This window comes from Bicyclus anynana, chromosome 4 (assembly GCF_947172395.1).
Source record: "Bicyclus anynana chromosome 4, ilBicAnyn1.1, whole genome shotgun sequence".
NCBI lineage: Eukaryota > Metazoa > Arthropoda > Insecta > Lepidoptera > Nymphalidae > Bicyclus > Bicyclus anynana.
The window spans coordinates 12793162-12809503 of record NC_069086.1 but is presented as its reverse complement, the minus strand read 5'-3'; the positions used below and the strand labels follow the sequence as shown (position 1 = coordinate 12809503).

Here is a 16342-nt window from a genome sequence, read left to right as displayed (position 1 = left end):
TTGATCACACCTCAGTTTAAATTGATGTATATTATACTTAACACTTAAATCGTCAGTTAACACATCTATGGACATTATACTCCAAACGGTAAAACAGGATTTGCAATTTTCCTTTAAGCACCTAATAGATAAATGGTTTATATAGTGTTTATCAGACCTGTATCACTAATCTGCAGACTAGTGGTCTCCAATGGTTTTGACGTGGCCCGCGGCTTAGGATAGTTTAAAATAAAATAACGAAAATATTATAAACTAAATCTTTATTGAGATCATTTCACTATTCGCTACCGCCCGCCCTCTCGTTCTGTCCAGCGTGAGGTTCATGAGTATTCTCATCCATACCTAGAGCCCCATAATTTCCTAACATCCTTTGCCCTGTTGGATCGAAAGGCGACCTTAGGTGAAGGTTCGCTTTATACCGCTTGCCCATAACTTCGATTTCGTATTCGGCATTTTGTAAGAAATCATTTGTAACAACGGACCCGTCGTTGGTTATGTAGCCGATACCTATTGGTTTGTCAAGGAAAAATGCATAGTCCCCTCTTCGTATATATCCAACGGGCATCCCATTTCTGAATATAGCTTCTTGACCAAATAGCGGTATCTGGAATGTAAATTTTATCAATTAATATTTATAATGCGGATTGGCAGACTTCACAAAAAAAGATGGAGGTGCTTGCCCCGGACCGGATTCGAACTTACTTCGAGTCGAAGGTAGAGGTTATATCCACTGGGCTATCACGACACGCATTGGGCCAGCTTGGTGGACTATTGGGCTAACCCATCTCATTCTGAGCCTCTCATACTGAGAGGAAACTCATTCAATAGTGACCCGAAGATGAGTTGCTAATGATGATTAATGATGAATAATCATAATGAGTGTGATTAGAGTTATTTATTAAGAGCCCCAATAGCTCAACACGACGGTCGTGTCAGTCTGCCGTCCCATCGGACTATGACAGTGAGCTAATAAAGAGTGCTTGCGCAAACACTTATACACTATAATATCTGATGCGTACATGGTAATCTCAGCATGCGAAATTGACCGTCGCGGCCGAAGAAAAAAAAAATCGGTCGGGAGCACATTATAAATGAAAATAACTTGCCTTATCATCAATTGTGAAGTATGCATACTTCTTGTTTACTCCGTTCTTCCTGGCTTTGGTAACAGCTTCGTTGCCGATGTATTGACCGCCTTTCCGACACGCAAAACCCAGATTTGACTCGACCGGATTGTCATCAGTTCTCAAATCTGCATTCCATAAGTGGAAGCCTGCAAATTATAGCAGTGTTATTGTTTTTAAATTCTTTCTGGCAATAAGTTTTCTTGATCTTAATAGCAGCCTGGGTTTGGGAAGTTGGCGGTGTTGATACACCCCGTGCCTCGCAAAGCACTTAAAGCCGTCGGTTTGCCTGCAAGGCCTTGTACACCTGTACGACGTGCCAGGAAGGTATATGCAGTTCCCAGACTAACTCCCCCGCCTACAACACGCGCAGTATACGACAAGTATAGCTCTTAATGTCAAGGGCATTGGGTAGAATTTGGATTGATTCTGCGTTGCCCAAAAGTTTGCACGACATAAGTTAAAGCACTATAGCAACCATACCTTTCTCAGCGCTTAGAGCAACGCCCTTCAGCCAGCAGCTCCCAGCTTAACTCCCCGCCCACGACACACGCAGTGCTCAGCAAACATAGCTCTTATTGTCAAGGGCGTTGGTTAGAATTCGGATTGATTCTACTTTAAAAAGTTCTTTAAAAGAAAAGTTAAAGCACTCTAGGAACCGTACCTTTCTCAGCGCTGAGAGAAGTTAACGCCCTCCAGCCAGCGTTCCTCAGTCCCTTCGCCTGCCTCAAGGCCTTGTACACCTGTATAGCGTGCGAGGAAGGTATATGCAGCTCCCAGCCTAACTCCCCCGCCCACGACACGCGCAGTGCTCGGCAAGTATAACTCTTATTGTCAGGGGCGTTAGGTGCTTTAGTCACGCTTATGCTGCGATGCGTATGTAATGGGAATGCGTCGTTGGACAGACCAGCGTCTGTGTATCGTTGCAGAATACGTTGGCTGAAACCAATATTTACTATGGTAAGTGATACTTTCTAATATAAAGGGACATGTTTGCGGGACTGCCTTGTGTCTTAAGTAAGTAGTGTCAGTGTATAAATGCGGTTATTACTTTCGGAGATATACATAATCGCGGTGCTGTCGTGGCTTGGTCAAAAAAGTCAATTCCCCGTGTACTATTGTTGGGTTTATAACAATGGCGTAGTGTACCTTGGATCAAAATTAGTTAGGGACCCAAATGAAGGCTAAAGAATTCTCATAAAAGAAACACAGATGCTAGATTATCCTTCCTGCTAGATATTCAGCTACCAACAATTTAAATTGAGTATACACTTTTCTTGCCTCTTCAGCCATTTCAGCAAATTGATTTATTAAATCGACTATAACTGAAGATGATTTATTTTTTTCTATAATTTCTGCCTCTATAGACAACAGTGACAAGTCCTATATAGCCGGTCCTATCCTACTGAAGTCTTTAGAGGCCTCTGTAGCCCGGGGGCGCCGTATCTTAATACATAAATGCAAAAGGTCATTCATCACGAAATCTCGAAAATTGCTTGATGTACAAAGCTGAAATTTGGCAGGAAGGTAGTTTATACTTAGTAGGTATCCACTTAGAACGGATTAGCGATAGGGCCGGATTAAAGAGGTCTGCGGTTGTCCTCTAGCCATTGATACGGGTGATACGCTGGTTTATAATGACATACCTATCCGGTCCTTGTATAGCGAGGATGCAAAGCTGTTTGGTAACGTCTGTGACGTTGGCTCGCAGCTTGTACTTGTGTATGACTCGCTTTAGTATAGACGCCGTGTGGTTCGCACTGAAGCCTGGAGTTACTAAGTAGTATCCGCGCCCCTAGAAAAGTTGCATTTTAAATGCGACAGCTTTTTATTTCATTGAAACATGTTTGTTTTGTTGACCAATGTGTCATAAATTTGAAGCATTCGCAATAACATAATATACCAGTACCTTATTTATTTATTTATTATTCTAAAAAAATACATATTGAAATCAAGGCAAGGCAAAATAAAAAGTTGGAATGTAGCAGGTTGGAATGTGTCTATGGTACAATGGTAGCCAGTAATAAGTCTCTATTGTCTGTGGATATTGTCTATACAAACTGTCACTCGCGGACATTCAAGTGTCATATTATCTGTCATTTTCCCTTCCTTTCAAGTGATGTGCCGTTCACTAAATTTTACAAATATTAATAAATAAAACAGTCGAGTGCATAGGTCTTTTATTTGACCTCCGGGGGCTCCAACTCCCAACAAAGGCATTTCCAGAAAATAGTATAAATTGACGGAATATTTATTTTTCGATAATGTAAGCTCAAAGGGCATATTCCTTTGAGCTTACATTATTGAAAATCAAAGTACATAATTCACTTGACTCTTTACAAACATGTTTTTAGTTAAAAAATCAATCAGGTGAACATCATTGTTATTATTATTATATGGATTCTGTATAACAGAAAATAGCAAAATAAGTAAAATCAACAATAATTAGTATCTTACTTTAAAAATAGGTTCATGCAGGGAACCTTGACCTCCATCAAGGATGCTGACAGTTAGATCAGCTTCTACGCCACCTTTGTCGTTCAGGAGCAGAGTGTAGACAACTCTGAAAAATTTGCGGAAATTACAGGATATTATAGTAAGCACTAGATAAAACTGATCATTAGACAGTTAGGCATTGTGGTGTATAGCACAATCTATGTAATAATGTGTATCTAGTATCTATCTATATCTATCTATACTTATAATAGAACTGGTCGAATTCTATACATTCATTCGCAATTTGAGATTTTACTTATACCATTTGTAACAACAAACGTTAGCGTGGCATAACGGACGACAGCGCCATCTAAAATTTATACTTATATTACGAATTCTTTACATTTTGTACATTCTGTACATTGAAGATATTTTGAATTTTTTTTTTTAATTTATTATAAAATCGATTTTTGTCTGTCTGTCCGTGTTTTTTTGTTATTCGGGCATCACGCTGAAACTACTGAATGAATTCAAATTAAAGTTGGCACGGTTTAAGACCATAATACGGAGAAGGTTATAGGATAGTTTTTATTGCGGAAACAAAATGAGAAGGGGGCAAAATAAGGGGTTGAAAGTTTGTATGGAAAGTCATTCATTTTTAACCGACTTCCATAAAGGAGGAGGTTCTACGTTCGGCTGTATGTATGTTTTTTTTGGAGTTACAGTTTTAAAAATTTGTTCATAAATCATAAAAAAATACGAAATATATGAAAAATGTGAAAAATGTGTATAAAATAAATGTAATTCAAAAATTTTTAAAATTCAACCCCTAAAGTGGTGAAATAGGACTTGAAAGTTTGCATTGATTTCCACGCGGACGAAGTCGTGGGCGTTCGCTAGTTTTTAAAATAAATATTATTACTTTCTTAAGAACTACACTTAGCACCAACCTGTCCTTTCCCTTAGATAAATCAGCAGTGAAGGCCAGCTCGGCGGTTCGCTGCGCGTCGGGTCCGGTGAGATACAGCTTGCCGTAGTACGACATGTTGAACATGGCGGCCGCGTTCCTACAGGCCAGTGCCTCGGCACCAATCTACATTGAAACGCAAAAACATTATCAACACCATCTGCCAGGGTTCTGATGTCATACGTACCTATGTTTCCCTCTTTTTATCATACTAACGGACCCGGTCAAGCATCGCTTTAACTTGTGTGCACTTCTTCCTTATCCCTACTCTACACTACCCTACTCCTACCCTACCCTACCGCTCCCCTCCCCTCCCCAACCGTACCCCTGAATTCATTTTTACCGGTCGCTCGACCGATTTCGTGCTAACTTCACATAAACTATCTATTAAATAGTCCGAATAAAGCTAAACTACTATATTCAAAGGCATACAGTCTTCCAAGAACCGAAAGAGGCCACTTGCGTCCACAAGCACGATTTAGGTATGCATAATACGAGTACCAGTATCAGTAACTAGCTGACGCGGCGCGGTTTCACCCGCGTGGTTCCCGTTCACGTATAGTCTATAATCTTACTCGATAAATGGGCTATCTATCACTGAAAGAATTTTTCAAATCGGACCATTAATTCCTAAGATTAACGCGTTTAAACAAACTTTTCAGCTTTATAATATTAGTATGGATGCAGGTACAAATAAGCTAAATTGAAGCAAAAGTAATCGCTTACCAAGTCGTGGTGTTTCGAAAATCCGAACGTGTAGTCTCCTTTAAGAACTTCTTCGTACCGGAGATCTAAATTGCGAGGGTAGTCATTGACGCCACCCCAGTCGTACTGCTGCACTCGAATCTAAAAGATAAATATTTATATAAAATAAAATAAGTTTAAGATCAACTGTGAAGGGCAAGTAGATTAATTGAGTCTTTTCATTGAGTAGAATCTTTCATCAGTAATTTTCATAGTGTGATATGATCATGATCACAGTCATGACAAATTGTACCAGATTTAAGAAAGTGTGGGAGGAAAAGAAAAAATCAACTGCTTGAAAATCCTTCAGTTTCAAAGTAAAACTTATGTTTGTTTTGTCTGAAGGCCTTAAATGTACACCACGACGAGAGACGTATCTCAGTCGTCTACGAGATGACCAGTAATGGCGTCACGACCCGCTAACGGCTAGTCATTCTGAAATACAATAATACCTATAGTTCTTGATGTAAAAGGTAGGCATCTTTTCCTCCAGAATGTAAAAACTGAGTTTTTTCCACTTTCCACTTTCTTTCCACAGCGCCGTCATTTATAAGCTCCTGGTGCAAAACATTATGACTTTTGCCGCGGTCCGCTATAGCCGCATATCCTTCGGGAATACAAGATATAATACTTAGCGAAAGCCTGCCTACCTTTTCCCCCAGCATGTAGAAACCAGGTCTTTTCCATCCGGCCCTGGCCTGCATCACAGCGCCGTCGTCTATAAGCTCCTGGTGCAACGCATCGTGGCTCGCAGCACGTCCCTCTAGCGACACACCCTTCGGGAATACAAGATATAATACTTAGCGAAAGCCTGCCTACCTTTTCCCCCAGCAAGTAGAAACCAGGCCTTTCCCACCCAGCCCTGGCCTGCATCACAGCGCCGTCGTCTATAAGCTCCTGGTGCAACGCATCGTGGCTCGCGTCACGACCAGCTAGCGGCTCATCATTCGGGAACACGACACTGTAGTTCTTGACATAAGCCTCGTGGCTACTCTCACGCGCCCAGTGCGGTCGGGACAGCTGACCCGGTGTGAAGCGGCTCACGTCGAATGTGAACATGTTGTAGTGGGGTCTGAAAACAGCAGAATAGTCGAATTCATCGTCACCCTATTTTAATGAACCAGTACAGTGCAAAACATAGATGGAATACGGAAAATATAAAATGCCTTTCAGAGTCTGTTTTTTTTTGCCACCTACTACGTATCTTCGATTCTATAATAGTCACGTCAAATGTGAACATGTTGTAGTGGGGTCTGAAAAAAGCAAAATAATCGAATAATCATCATCTGCGCCCTATTTTAATGACCCAGTACAGGGCAAGAAATATGGAGTTTATGGAAAATATGGAATGCCTTCGGGATCCGTTTATTCTACCTCCTACTACGTATCTTCGACTCTGTTAGGTTAGTTAGTTAGGGTAAAATAACAACTCAACTCGCAAAATACATAGTGTTACAAATAGTACCTACTTCCCGCCTATTTCGTATAGATACGTGTCGCCGCCTAGCGTATAGTAGCGTCATTCCATTTCACACTTTTATGACTTCCGGTTATTATAGTTAAATTTAATTAATTAACAATGATTATCAATCCGAACAGTGTAGAGGTTATTATTAATGATTTATATAAATATAATTATTTATTTTACATAATATAAATTCATCATTGGTTATTTTACTCTTAACAATTGTGACGTCACGCTATCTATGATTTATATTGTATTTAATTTCTCAACTTTGTGTTTCGATATTTTAATATTATTTTACGATAGAAGAGACAGAAGGGCTGGCTCATTTTTTGCGCAAAGGATCAGCCTGGCTGTCCAGCGCGGAAATGCAGCCAGTATTCTTGCCACCATTCCACGTGGGCATGATTTGTATAGTTATTAGGATAAGTTAGCTTAAGTTCCTTATTGTATTCTTTCTCAATAAAAAAAAAAAAATTACGATCGTTATAAATCTCCTCTAATTAATTAATGTGTTTTAGATAGAATTATAACGTTTGGTTTGTATAATAATACTCCGGAACTATTATTAAAACGTACTTGTATTGTTATCATATTCGTGTTACCAACAACTTAACAAGGTAACTTTGCAAATATTATGAAATAGAGGGTTGTTTGGCAGATTTATTGATATACTACCGTCAGCGTGTAATAAAATTGTTATCGAATAAATTTGTGTACAGTGAAACTATTATTTTACTTCTCCCACCTTCTGTTACAATAGTCAAAAAATTCTAGCTAAATTTGGATTCAGGGAAATGGGACAAATATCTGTGGTAGGAGTAAAACAACTATAGACGATTTCAAGTTGTCAACCGTTTTTTAACATGACTTTGATGGTCTTTCGAATTATGTAAACAAGTTTTCCCTTTATTCAACTAAGCGAAAAGCTATTTGGTAACTATATTGTGAACATAATTTTATGTACACACAATAGCACGTCATAAAACCGCGCCATATATATATATGTACCAATAGGGCATTTATTTTATAGGTACGGCGATGATTCTAATATGCCGCCAAGCCGGGCTAGACGTCATTCAATGGCCCACAAATATAACGGTTTATATCTTGCCAATATTTCCAGATAACCTTTAAGGTCGTGCTAAAGTACCATTTACCAGACCAACGATAATTCTAAAAATATTATTTAAATGAAAGAATTTTTGTTTTGAAGAACTTATAAATGATAAATATACTTTAATGGATAACAACAAGTTTTGTGTTTATTATTAGGAAATATGACAAGATAAGTACGTAAGTGTTAAGATTAAAGTTACAATTAGTCGGTACCATCTTTACTAATATTATAAAGAGGTAAAGTTCATGGGCGTAGCGAGGTAGGGGCAGGGCCTTTGGAGCTTCATACTAAATTTTAAGAATCTCAAAGAAGTGTTTTGCAATTTAACTGACTTTGTTTCTTCCATACGAAAAAGTGACCTTACGTGGGAAGGTTTAGTTTCGGCCGAAGGCTAAGGCTGAAAGTTAAAACTGAATTCGGTTTCGGTTTCGGCCGTAAAAACTAGTTTTGTTCGGAATCCACGGGGCTAATCAATCACAATAATTTAGTGCGAGCATTTAACTTAGCGCAATCAAAGTCAAAAATTAGTCTACCCCGTCTCGCAGAGTGCCTGTACTATAGGTCACAGTCCATTCAGGAGCATTGTGTTTGGAAGTCCCTAAAAAGGCCTATGTGATGTGATGATAATTTACCTTCCAGTGATTATCCATTCCGCCATTTGTATGCCGCAACCAGCCGAAAACATCATCCCCGCTGAATTGTAGCCACAGTTGTGATACAATCCTTAAAAACGATACGATTAAGTTATAACATGTGTCTCACAAAAGGAAACAGTACTCGTATGATAGAAAATGGTGACTCTCGTGATATGTAAATGTGGGAGAATTCTGGCCTGAGAATAACCTAAACAGTCACACTTAAAACGTAGAAATGAATGAAGTTTTTTGTCTGCAACTCTATTGCCTATTAAACTGTTATTTTTAGGAAAATATCGACATGAAAGTAATTTTTCAATCCGAGAATTTAAAAAGTTTGTCGGCATGATCTAATTTTGTGTAGATGTTTGTATCGAGCCTGTGACTATTAAAGAAACTTTTGCTAGAAAATTATAGGCCTTCTTTAAAGTTCCTGCTTAAAAACTCTACTTTTTAACAGGCTCTTAATAAAATTATTAACACACCATCTCAAAAGTGAAAGCTGAGTCAATAAGTCATGAAATTCCCAAATATTTTTACACTTACCAAATACATTGGGATCTTCCCCCAGTATCGGCTTGTGGTCGGGAGTAAAGGACTCCGGACCGCACACAGTGCTCTTCACACCAACGTTCGCAAGTTTGGGACATAGAGACGCTGCACTGTTCATGTGAACGCTAAACACGTCCCAGTCTAAGTCGTATAGGTGGAAATGTTGGCTGTCTGAAACCTGCAAGTACATTTTTTCTAAGGGGATGATCCGTCTCAGAGATCTTACCACAAGCTCTTAAATCCGTAGAATTCATAATGTTTTATTCCTACCCCGAGGGAAATTAAGCTTAACGCAGGATTGTTTTGTATAGCGATTTTGGACGTCATTTCATTCACTTAATTCGTACCACTTACTGAGGCAATTTTACTTACGCCCTTAAATAAGATCGACAGATATTATGATGTTTTGCAAAAGGTTGTGGTAAGCCCCCAGACAAGTATTTAAAATTATCAGTACTCCCAGGGACAGTGACATTGTCGACCAATAGCTGCAGAATCAAAAATATCTCTCTTTCTGTCTTATTGCAATGAAATACAGGGCAATATTTTGGATTTCATTTTGTCATTAGATATCTCATGGCATGCATCCTAGTCCGAAAATACGCTTAGCTTGTGTCATTTCGAGACGAGAAAAGACGGCGACGGGAAAAAAATTTGCAAATTTTAAACTATTGAATTACTTGTTTATTTTGTTGTTTTGTTACTTGTGATTGACGTAATGAAAAATGACAACCATTGAAAGGGGGAATGATGGTTGCAACTTCATTTAGTAAAACTATGATAATTTATTGTTATACCAACCTGATCTAACATAATAGGATTATGTTCATAGCCGCCGATGTTGCAACTTTCACCTTGTATCTTGAAGTATAAGTTGACATCGTGATCTCTGATGTTAGGACATCCGCGGATCTCTGGGATCGCGTCTGCTACGACGTACGCATGTTTGAAGGGAATTATGGGCAATGAAGGCACACCTGCATATCTAGCTATTCGTGGACCCCAAACACCTGCAAAAACAACCTCCTGTCACAACACCAATTGATAAGCTGAAGCATAGAGATGCATATATGCGATTGCGTTTCATTTTGAGTTCAGGGAGCTACTTAACATTAATCTTGTGGATTTCCTTAATAATAACCAGTGGTTGGCCTATGTAGCTCTGTATCAAGAGGTTCCATGTTCGGGGCCTGGTTCTAACCTTGGAAAATAGAAGGTATCGGTCGTGGAATAGCCTATCAGCAATTGCTTTGAAGGTTATCCCGTCTAAAAGGGGCACCAGATACGATTGACAAAAAAAAAGGAGCACACGAAAGTTAACGTAATTTCGAAATCCGCGCATTTTAAATTGATTTTCATTGATACATACAACGACGGAACATATTGACGTTCGTTGTGTTCAATTAATTCTTTGTAGTTAATTTAAGGATAGGAACGCCAGGGGAAGATTGTTTAGGGTATCAAGTTACTTTAATATGGCAGTGGGTATAATGAATACACTTCCGTGCCTCGGAGTGCATGTTGAGCCGACACTCCCGGTCGTTATCGCTAATATCTGATAGTTATCGTTAAAGAGTTAAATATGTCACCTTAATGGAAGTAGGCATGTGCTAAATATCAATTTACGATACTTCCGAACATTGGCTACACACATTTCTGTCTTTTCTCTTATGATAAATTGATAAATGGGAAATTCACTAAGAATATTTATAAGTCAGCATCCAGCAGCTCCCTGCAACCCACTTGCTATCTTCGCCCCACCTAATAGGGGGTCGACCAACACTGATTCTGCATTCTGGTGCGGAATCGCCATTCCAGCACCTTGGGACCCTAACGTCCATCAGCTCTTCGGACTATGCTGGCGGCTCGAGACTTTTGTGCTTGGAGGTCCATGCAAGAGGCCTATGACCGGCAGTCAGTCCATTGGGTGATAATGATGATTTTTAAAGTAGTTCTAATTTAAATATATTTTTACCTCCGCAATTTACAACACATTTAGTTCTAATAAATCCTTTGTCTGTGTGTACACCGGTCACCTCTTTATTGCCGAATATATTGTGTGCATAGTGGACATCAATCACAGGGCAATCTTCGTAAATCTGTAAATAGTTGTAAACTATTATACCTATATTTTAATATCATTCATTCATTATTCAATATTGTAGGAAGATTACTACCGATTTAAGGATAGCTCGATCGAATGATCTATGTACGAAACAAGATATAGAAGGTTCTGGATTTTCTCAAGGTTTTTTTCGATTTTAGGTTAGGTTAGAAACCTTTGGTAAAATGATAAGTAATTATTCCGTAATATTCCAGTTGATATGAACTCGGCCTTTGATTTATCGGAGGGCGTAAGATAGAATGCGGTCTGGGGCATGCACCTCTAACTTTTCAGTTATGTGCATTTTACGACATTAAATATCACGTGTCTAAAACGGTGAAGGAAAAACATCGTGAGGAAACCTGCATACCTGAGATTTTTTTTTAATCCAATCCAAACCTCATATGGCCCAGCGTGGTGGACTATTTGCCAAATCCCTCTCATTGTTTAAGGAGACTTGTGCTCAACAGTAAGCCGAATATGGATTGTTACTGATAAATCTTAAGAAAATATTTATACACATGAGGCTTGGTCTGACTTTGCAGTCGTAAAACAAATAAAAAACAACATTCCCAATATTTTACCTTCCCGCCATTTTTAGTTGCTACTTTAACAAGAGCATTACACGCCATTGCAGGGTCGATAGTACCATCTGTGGGCGAGTATAGCGCCATTTTAAATACTGATGGGTCCAAAAGAGGGAACAGTTTCTGGGCTTCAGTGGGATCTAGAACTTCGCTTGGCACCCCCATCGCCTTCCCCAGAGTGTGTAGTCGCATGTATTCTTCTGTGCGTACCTAAAACAAATTAATTGGACACTATTGTAATAATTTTTTTATACTTATTATTCTTGCAATTTGTTGTGAGGCATTCAGCTGGATTTTAAGTGTTTCTAAGCTTTATTAAGGCTTTTTAGGTGCAAAATCCAGTGATTTGCCCTAATATGTTAGTGTCTACTTTATGACATCTTATGGCGCTCGTCTCTAGTTTATCCAGGTTTATTTACTACTAGCTGACAGCGCGCGGTTTCACCCGCATGGTTTTCCTTCCTGTAGGAATACGGAGATAATATATATCTCTCATAGCCTTCCTCGATAAATCTGCTATCTAACACTGAAAGAATTTTTTAAATCGGACCAGTAGTTCCTGAGATTAGCGCGTTCAACCAAACAAACGAACTCTTCAGCTACTAAATATTAGTATAGATAGTTATAGATAGTTCCTTGCAAGTTGATTTGGATGACGATTTTAAACATGCTTTTGGTATGTATTCATTGAGTCAGTAACTTTTGTTTTTATACAAGTAGTTTTAATTTTTAGTTAGAGATCTTTATTGATGTACGAAGGAGCTTTGGTAATCATGCGAAGCATTTTTGGCTATAATTATGAGCACAATTTGACGATCTAGTTGAATGGGCCAGGCCGATCATACCGACGGTTAGATCTACCTACGGGGTCAACTGCTGAACGAATCTGGATGATATTTGGCACAGACATAGATGAATAATCTGGCATAGGCTTTTTCCTTTTATTTTTATCCTAGTATTTTACAACGGACATACCTTACTGCGCGATATAAACATGCCGCCATTGTTAATCCAGCCAGCATAGTCTCCGGACTCCTCTTCTAAACCACTGTAGACTTTTCTGGAGTCTTCTAATAGTCTCACTTCTAGATCGCTTGGCCTCAGTGACCACACTAAACCTAAAATAAATGAAAATTATTAAAACCGCACCAACTAATTTACCGTACCGTACCGGGAAGTGGGTCAAATTAAGATTCCAAGATTTGTCTTTCCTACATAGTTAAAGTGATTGGGGAGACCGCCATATTAGATTTGTAATGACGTTTCTTAGCTAGTCATGTATTGTCTTCAGATCTCAAAATATCATCCTAATCGAAAACCGGGAAGTGGGTTAAGTTAAGACTCCAAGATTTTCTTACATACCTACATAGTTACAAGTGAAACTAATATAAAGCGTGTAAATATAATATACCTAGTGCAGTAGTTCAAGTAATTTTGAAATTGCACCCCGAAAGGGTTAAAAAGAAATTTTGAAATTCCGTCCCGAAAGGATTAATTGTTAGTCGCATATTTTATTCATTTTTTTTTTTTATTCTTTACAACTTAGCCCTTGACTACAATTTCACCTGATGGTAAGTGATGATGCAGTCTAAGATGGAAGCGGGCTAACTTGTTAGGAGGAGGATGAAAATCCACACCACTTTCGGTTTCTACACGGCATCGTACCGGAACGCTAAATCGCTTGGCGGTACGTCTTTGTCGGTAGGGTGGTAACTAGCCACGGCCGAAGTCTCCCACCAGCCAGACCTGGACAAATTAAGAAAATCTCAATCTGCCCAGCCGGGGATCGAACCCAGGACCTCCGTCCTGTATATCCACCGCGCCTACCACTGCGCCACGGAGGCCGTCAAAATTCATCTGTGAGAGATGAAAACATATTATATACAACATTGATGAGTTCCTTAATGATAAAGATGCTTGGAGGCCGTTGGATCAGCTTCCACCTTCACACAGAAAGTAAAACTATAAGAAATGTAAACAGTAATTGTTATCAATTGTAAATTATAATACTGTATGACTTTTTCAAAAGAGCAACTGTTGAGTTTCTTGCCGGTATCTTCTCAGCAGAACCTGCGTTCCGAACCGGTGGTAGAATCTTTACAAATAGTCAACTGACGTGTCAAAAGTTCTTGTAAACTGAGCCTACTTGAAATAAATGATTTTTGATTTTGATTTTGATTTACTGATGGAAGAATGAAAATGAAAACATACCAGCTGTGTGCCACGTTGTTCCACTCGTAAGTCTGTTTGCTTCTAGAAGCACAGCGTTTGCTCCTCTTTTACTAAGTTGGTACAAAGTGTTACAGCCCGCAATTCCTCCGCCTGAAATCGGTTATTACATTCGATATAACAAACGAATATATACCGAATCGGTAAGTACTTACTAAAAATATATACCGAATCAGTAAGCACGTACTGTTATTGTGATTGTTCGTGGAGTAATTGTCTTTTAATGAACGTTAATTATAACTGATAAGTTGTTTTGTTATTTTATAATACCTGATTTTATTTAATAATAATAAACTCTCTCGTTCTGTTATGTATTTCTAAGTTCAATAGTAAGATATGTAGGTATTTTTTTTCATCTTTTAGGCTCGATTTACAACTAACTACCAGTTGATTCCTGCAACTGCGTTAGACAATTCGTAAATCAATATTTTTCGCTTTGATAATTTTAATATGCATAGTGTTACGTATAATTTACCTTTAATAAACAAAACTATCGTCCAAATACAATTTTTTTTATTGACAGGGCGAATTTTCAGAAAACTCAACTGTAAGTACTTACTACCAGTAATATAATCTATAAATATGTACCTACTCTATTAATGTTTTTATTTTAAATTCCCTGCATTTTCATTAATTCGTATTCTAGGGTCACTAGATATTTACACGTCACACAAAATATAGATATTTTTTAAGAATATTTGCGACAACCATCTTCATAAACTGATCAATATACCCATTCCTCTCCAATTAGTCGGAAGACTGTTGGGAGTAAGTACGACAACAGTCCAGCGGACGGGGATCGAACCCCAAGACCCATAAACCCTTGAGTGTTAGTTGAGCTATTGAGGGTTTCATTTGTGATGTCGTTATTATTTCGCTAAAGCGTTTAGCGTTCTATGTTCTGTGATTTCGCTTTTCTATAAATAGGTATAATAAATCTGTAGAGAGGTCAATTCTGTACATGAAATATATTTTTAAAATAACTATCAGGGGATGATTAGTGATCGATACTGACGCCAAAAATGCAATCAGTAAAATTTTTGTCTGTCTGTATGTTCGTTACAGATACAATTATACTTCATACATCTAAGCAGGTTATATTATAATTTATAATTTTCATCATAATTCAATAGGAGCAGGGCAGTGAAGGGAAATGAGGGAAAACGGGAGAAGTTACTCCAGTTTACAGCGATACTGTAAGGGCTGGCTTAAAGAGGAATGCAATAAAAATTAAATTGTGTACTTACCAATAATCACAATATCAGCTGAAGTCACAATTTCATTATTGGTCGCATACGATCTACTGCCATTCCTCAAACTGTCCAAATATTTTACCGCTTTATTTCTAATGCATTTGTCTCTTATTACTTTGAACATATTCAAGTATTGTATAAATGAATACAATTGAAGATGCGTTGCCTCCCGCGGCAGAGGGTCAATTAACTGTTTGCTTTGTAGAAGATCGTGACATATATAGTGATAACAATATCTCATGTTATCTAGTTACAGTCAGAGTTCAATTAAGTTGAAATTATTACATAACATGCCTGCAATAGTATATTTTGGTGACGTACGACATTCAAAACTGCGAATGTGAAATTTACTAGTAGCTAGCTTTTTAAACAAGAGATTAAAAAAAACAATTTATTTCAATTACAAATATCTCGATTTATTTAGTTGCAGTCAACGTTCAATCACAATTTTAAATTATTACACAACATGCCTGCAATAAGAATATATTTAGGTACGGCATTTTTTCATTATTTCAATGATTTTATAAAACATATATTTCTTTTTTATTTCAGATATAATTACGGCACATCGTACGGCAATCAAAATCGCGAATGTGTAATTTCGCAAGCTTCTTTGCACGGGGTCAATAATAATATATTTCAGATACAATAATATCTTATGTTATTGAGTTGCAGTCAACGTATGTTTAAATTATTACACAACATGCCTGCAATAAGAATATATTTAGGCGTAGTACGGCATTTTTTTTAAATATTAGAATAATTTTATTAACATATAATAATTACGGCATGTCTTACGGCATTCATAATCGCGAATGTGTAATTTTGCAACTTTCTTTACACGAGATAAAAAATAATTTATTTCAGATACAATATCTCATGTTATTGAAATGCAGTCAACGTTCCATCACACTTTTAAATTATTACACAACATGCCTGAAATAAGAATATATTTAGGCGTAGTACGGCATTTTTTTTAATATCAGAATTTTAATAACAATAATAATTACGGCATGTCGTACGGCAATCAAAATCGCGAATTTGTAATTTCGTAAGCTTCTTTGCACGTGGTCAAAAATAATATATTTCAGATACAATAATATCTAATGTTATTGAGTTGCAGTCA

The 16342-nt window shown here is 37.8% G+C and overlaps 1 protein-coding gene across 1 annotated transcript; it reads right to left on the bottom strand.

Moving 5' to 3' along the window:
* Nucleotides 1-243: 243 nt before the first annotated feature.
* Nucleotides 244-15460, bottom strand: LOC112050165 (sarcosine dehydrogenase, mitochondrial). The gene is made up of 16 exons (XM_024088350.2): nucleotides 15211-15460; nucleotides 13946-14056; nucleotides 12710-12852; nucleotides 11732-11944; nucleotides 11019-11142; nucleotides 9845-10053; nucleotides 9038-9221; nucleotides 8489-8579; nucleotides 6091-6343; nucleotides 5254-5373; nucleotides 4511-4653; nucleotides 3582-3687; nucleotides 2771-2919; nucleotides 1789-2063; nucleotides 1107-1273; nucleotides 244-604 (listed from the first exon to the last, which is right to left on the bottom strand). The coding sequence occupies exons 1-16, from the start codon at nucleotides 15455-15457 to the stop codon at nucleotides 278-280; spliced, it is 2862 nt and encodes a 953-aa protein (XP_023944118.2). The 5' UTR covers nucleotides 15458-15460; the 3' UTR covers nucleotides 244-277.
* Between the last annotated feature and the right edge of the window lie 882 nt (nucleotides 15461-16342).

Excerpts from the sequence above, each read along its gene's own strand:
- LOC112050165 (XM_024088350.2), bottom strand. The coding sequence starts at position 15,457 with ATGAGATATTGTTATCACTATATATGTCACGATCTTCTACAAAGCAAA. Across the intron at positions 14,057-15,210 it reads AGCTGATATTGTGATTATTG|GCGGAGGAATTGCGGGCTGT; the intron begins GTAAGTACACAA and ends AACCGATTTCAG. Across the intron at positions 10,054-11,018 it reads ATGTGTTGTAAATTGCGGAG|GTGTTTGGGGTCCACGAATA; the intron begins GTAAAAATATAT and ends TTGTTTTTGCAG.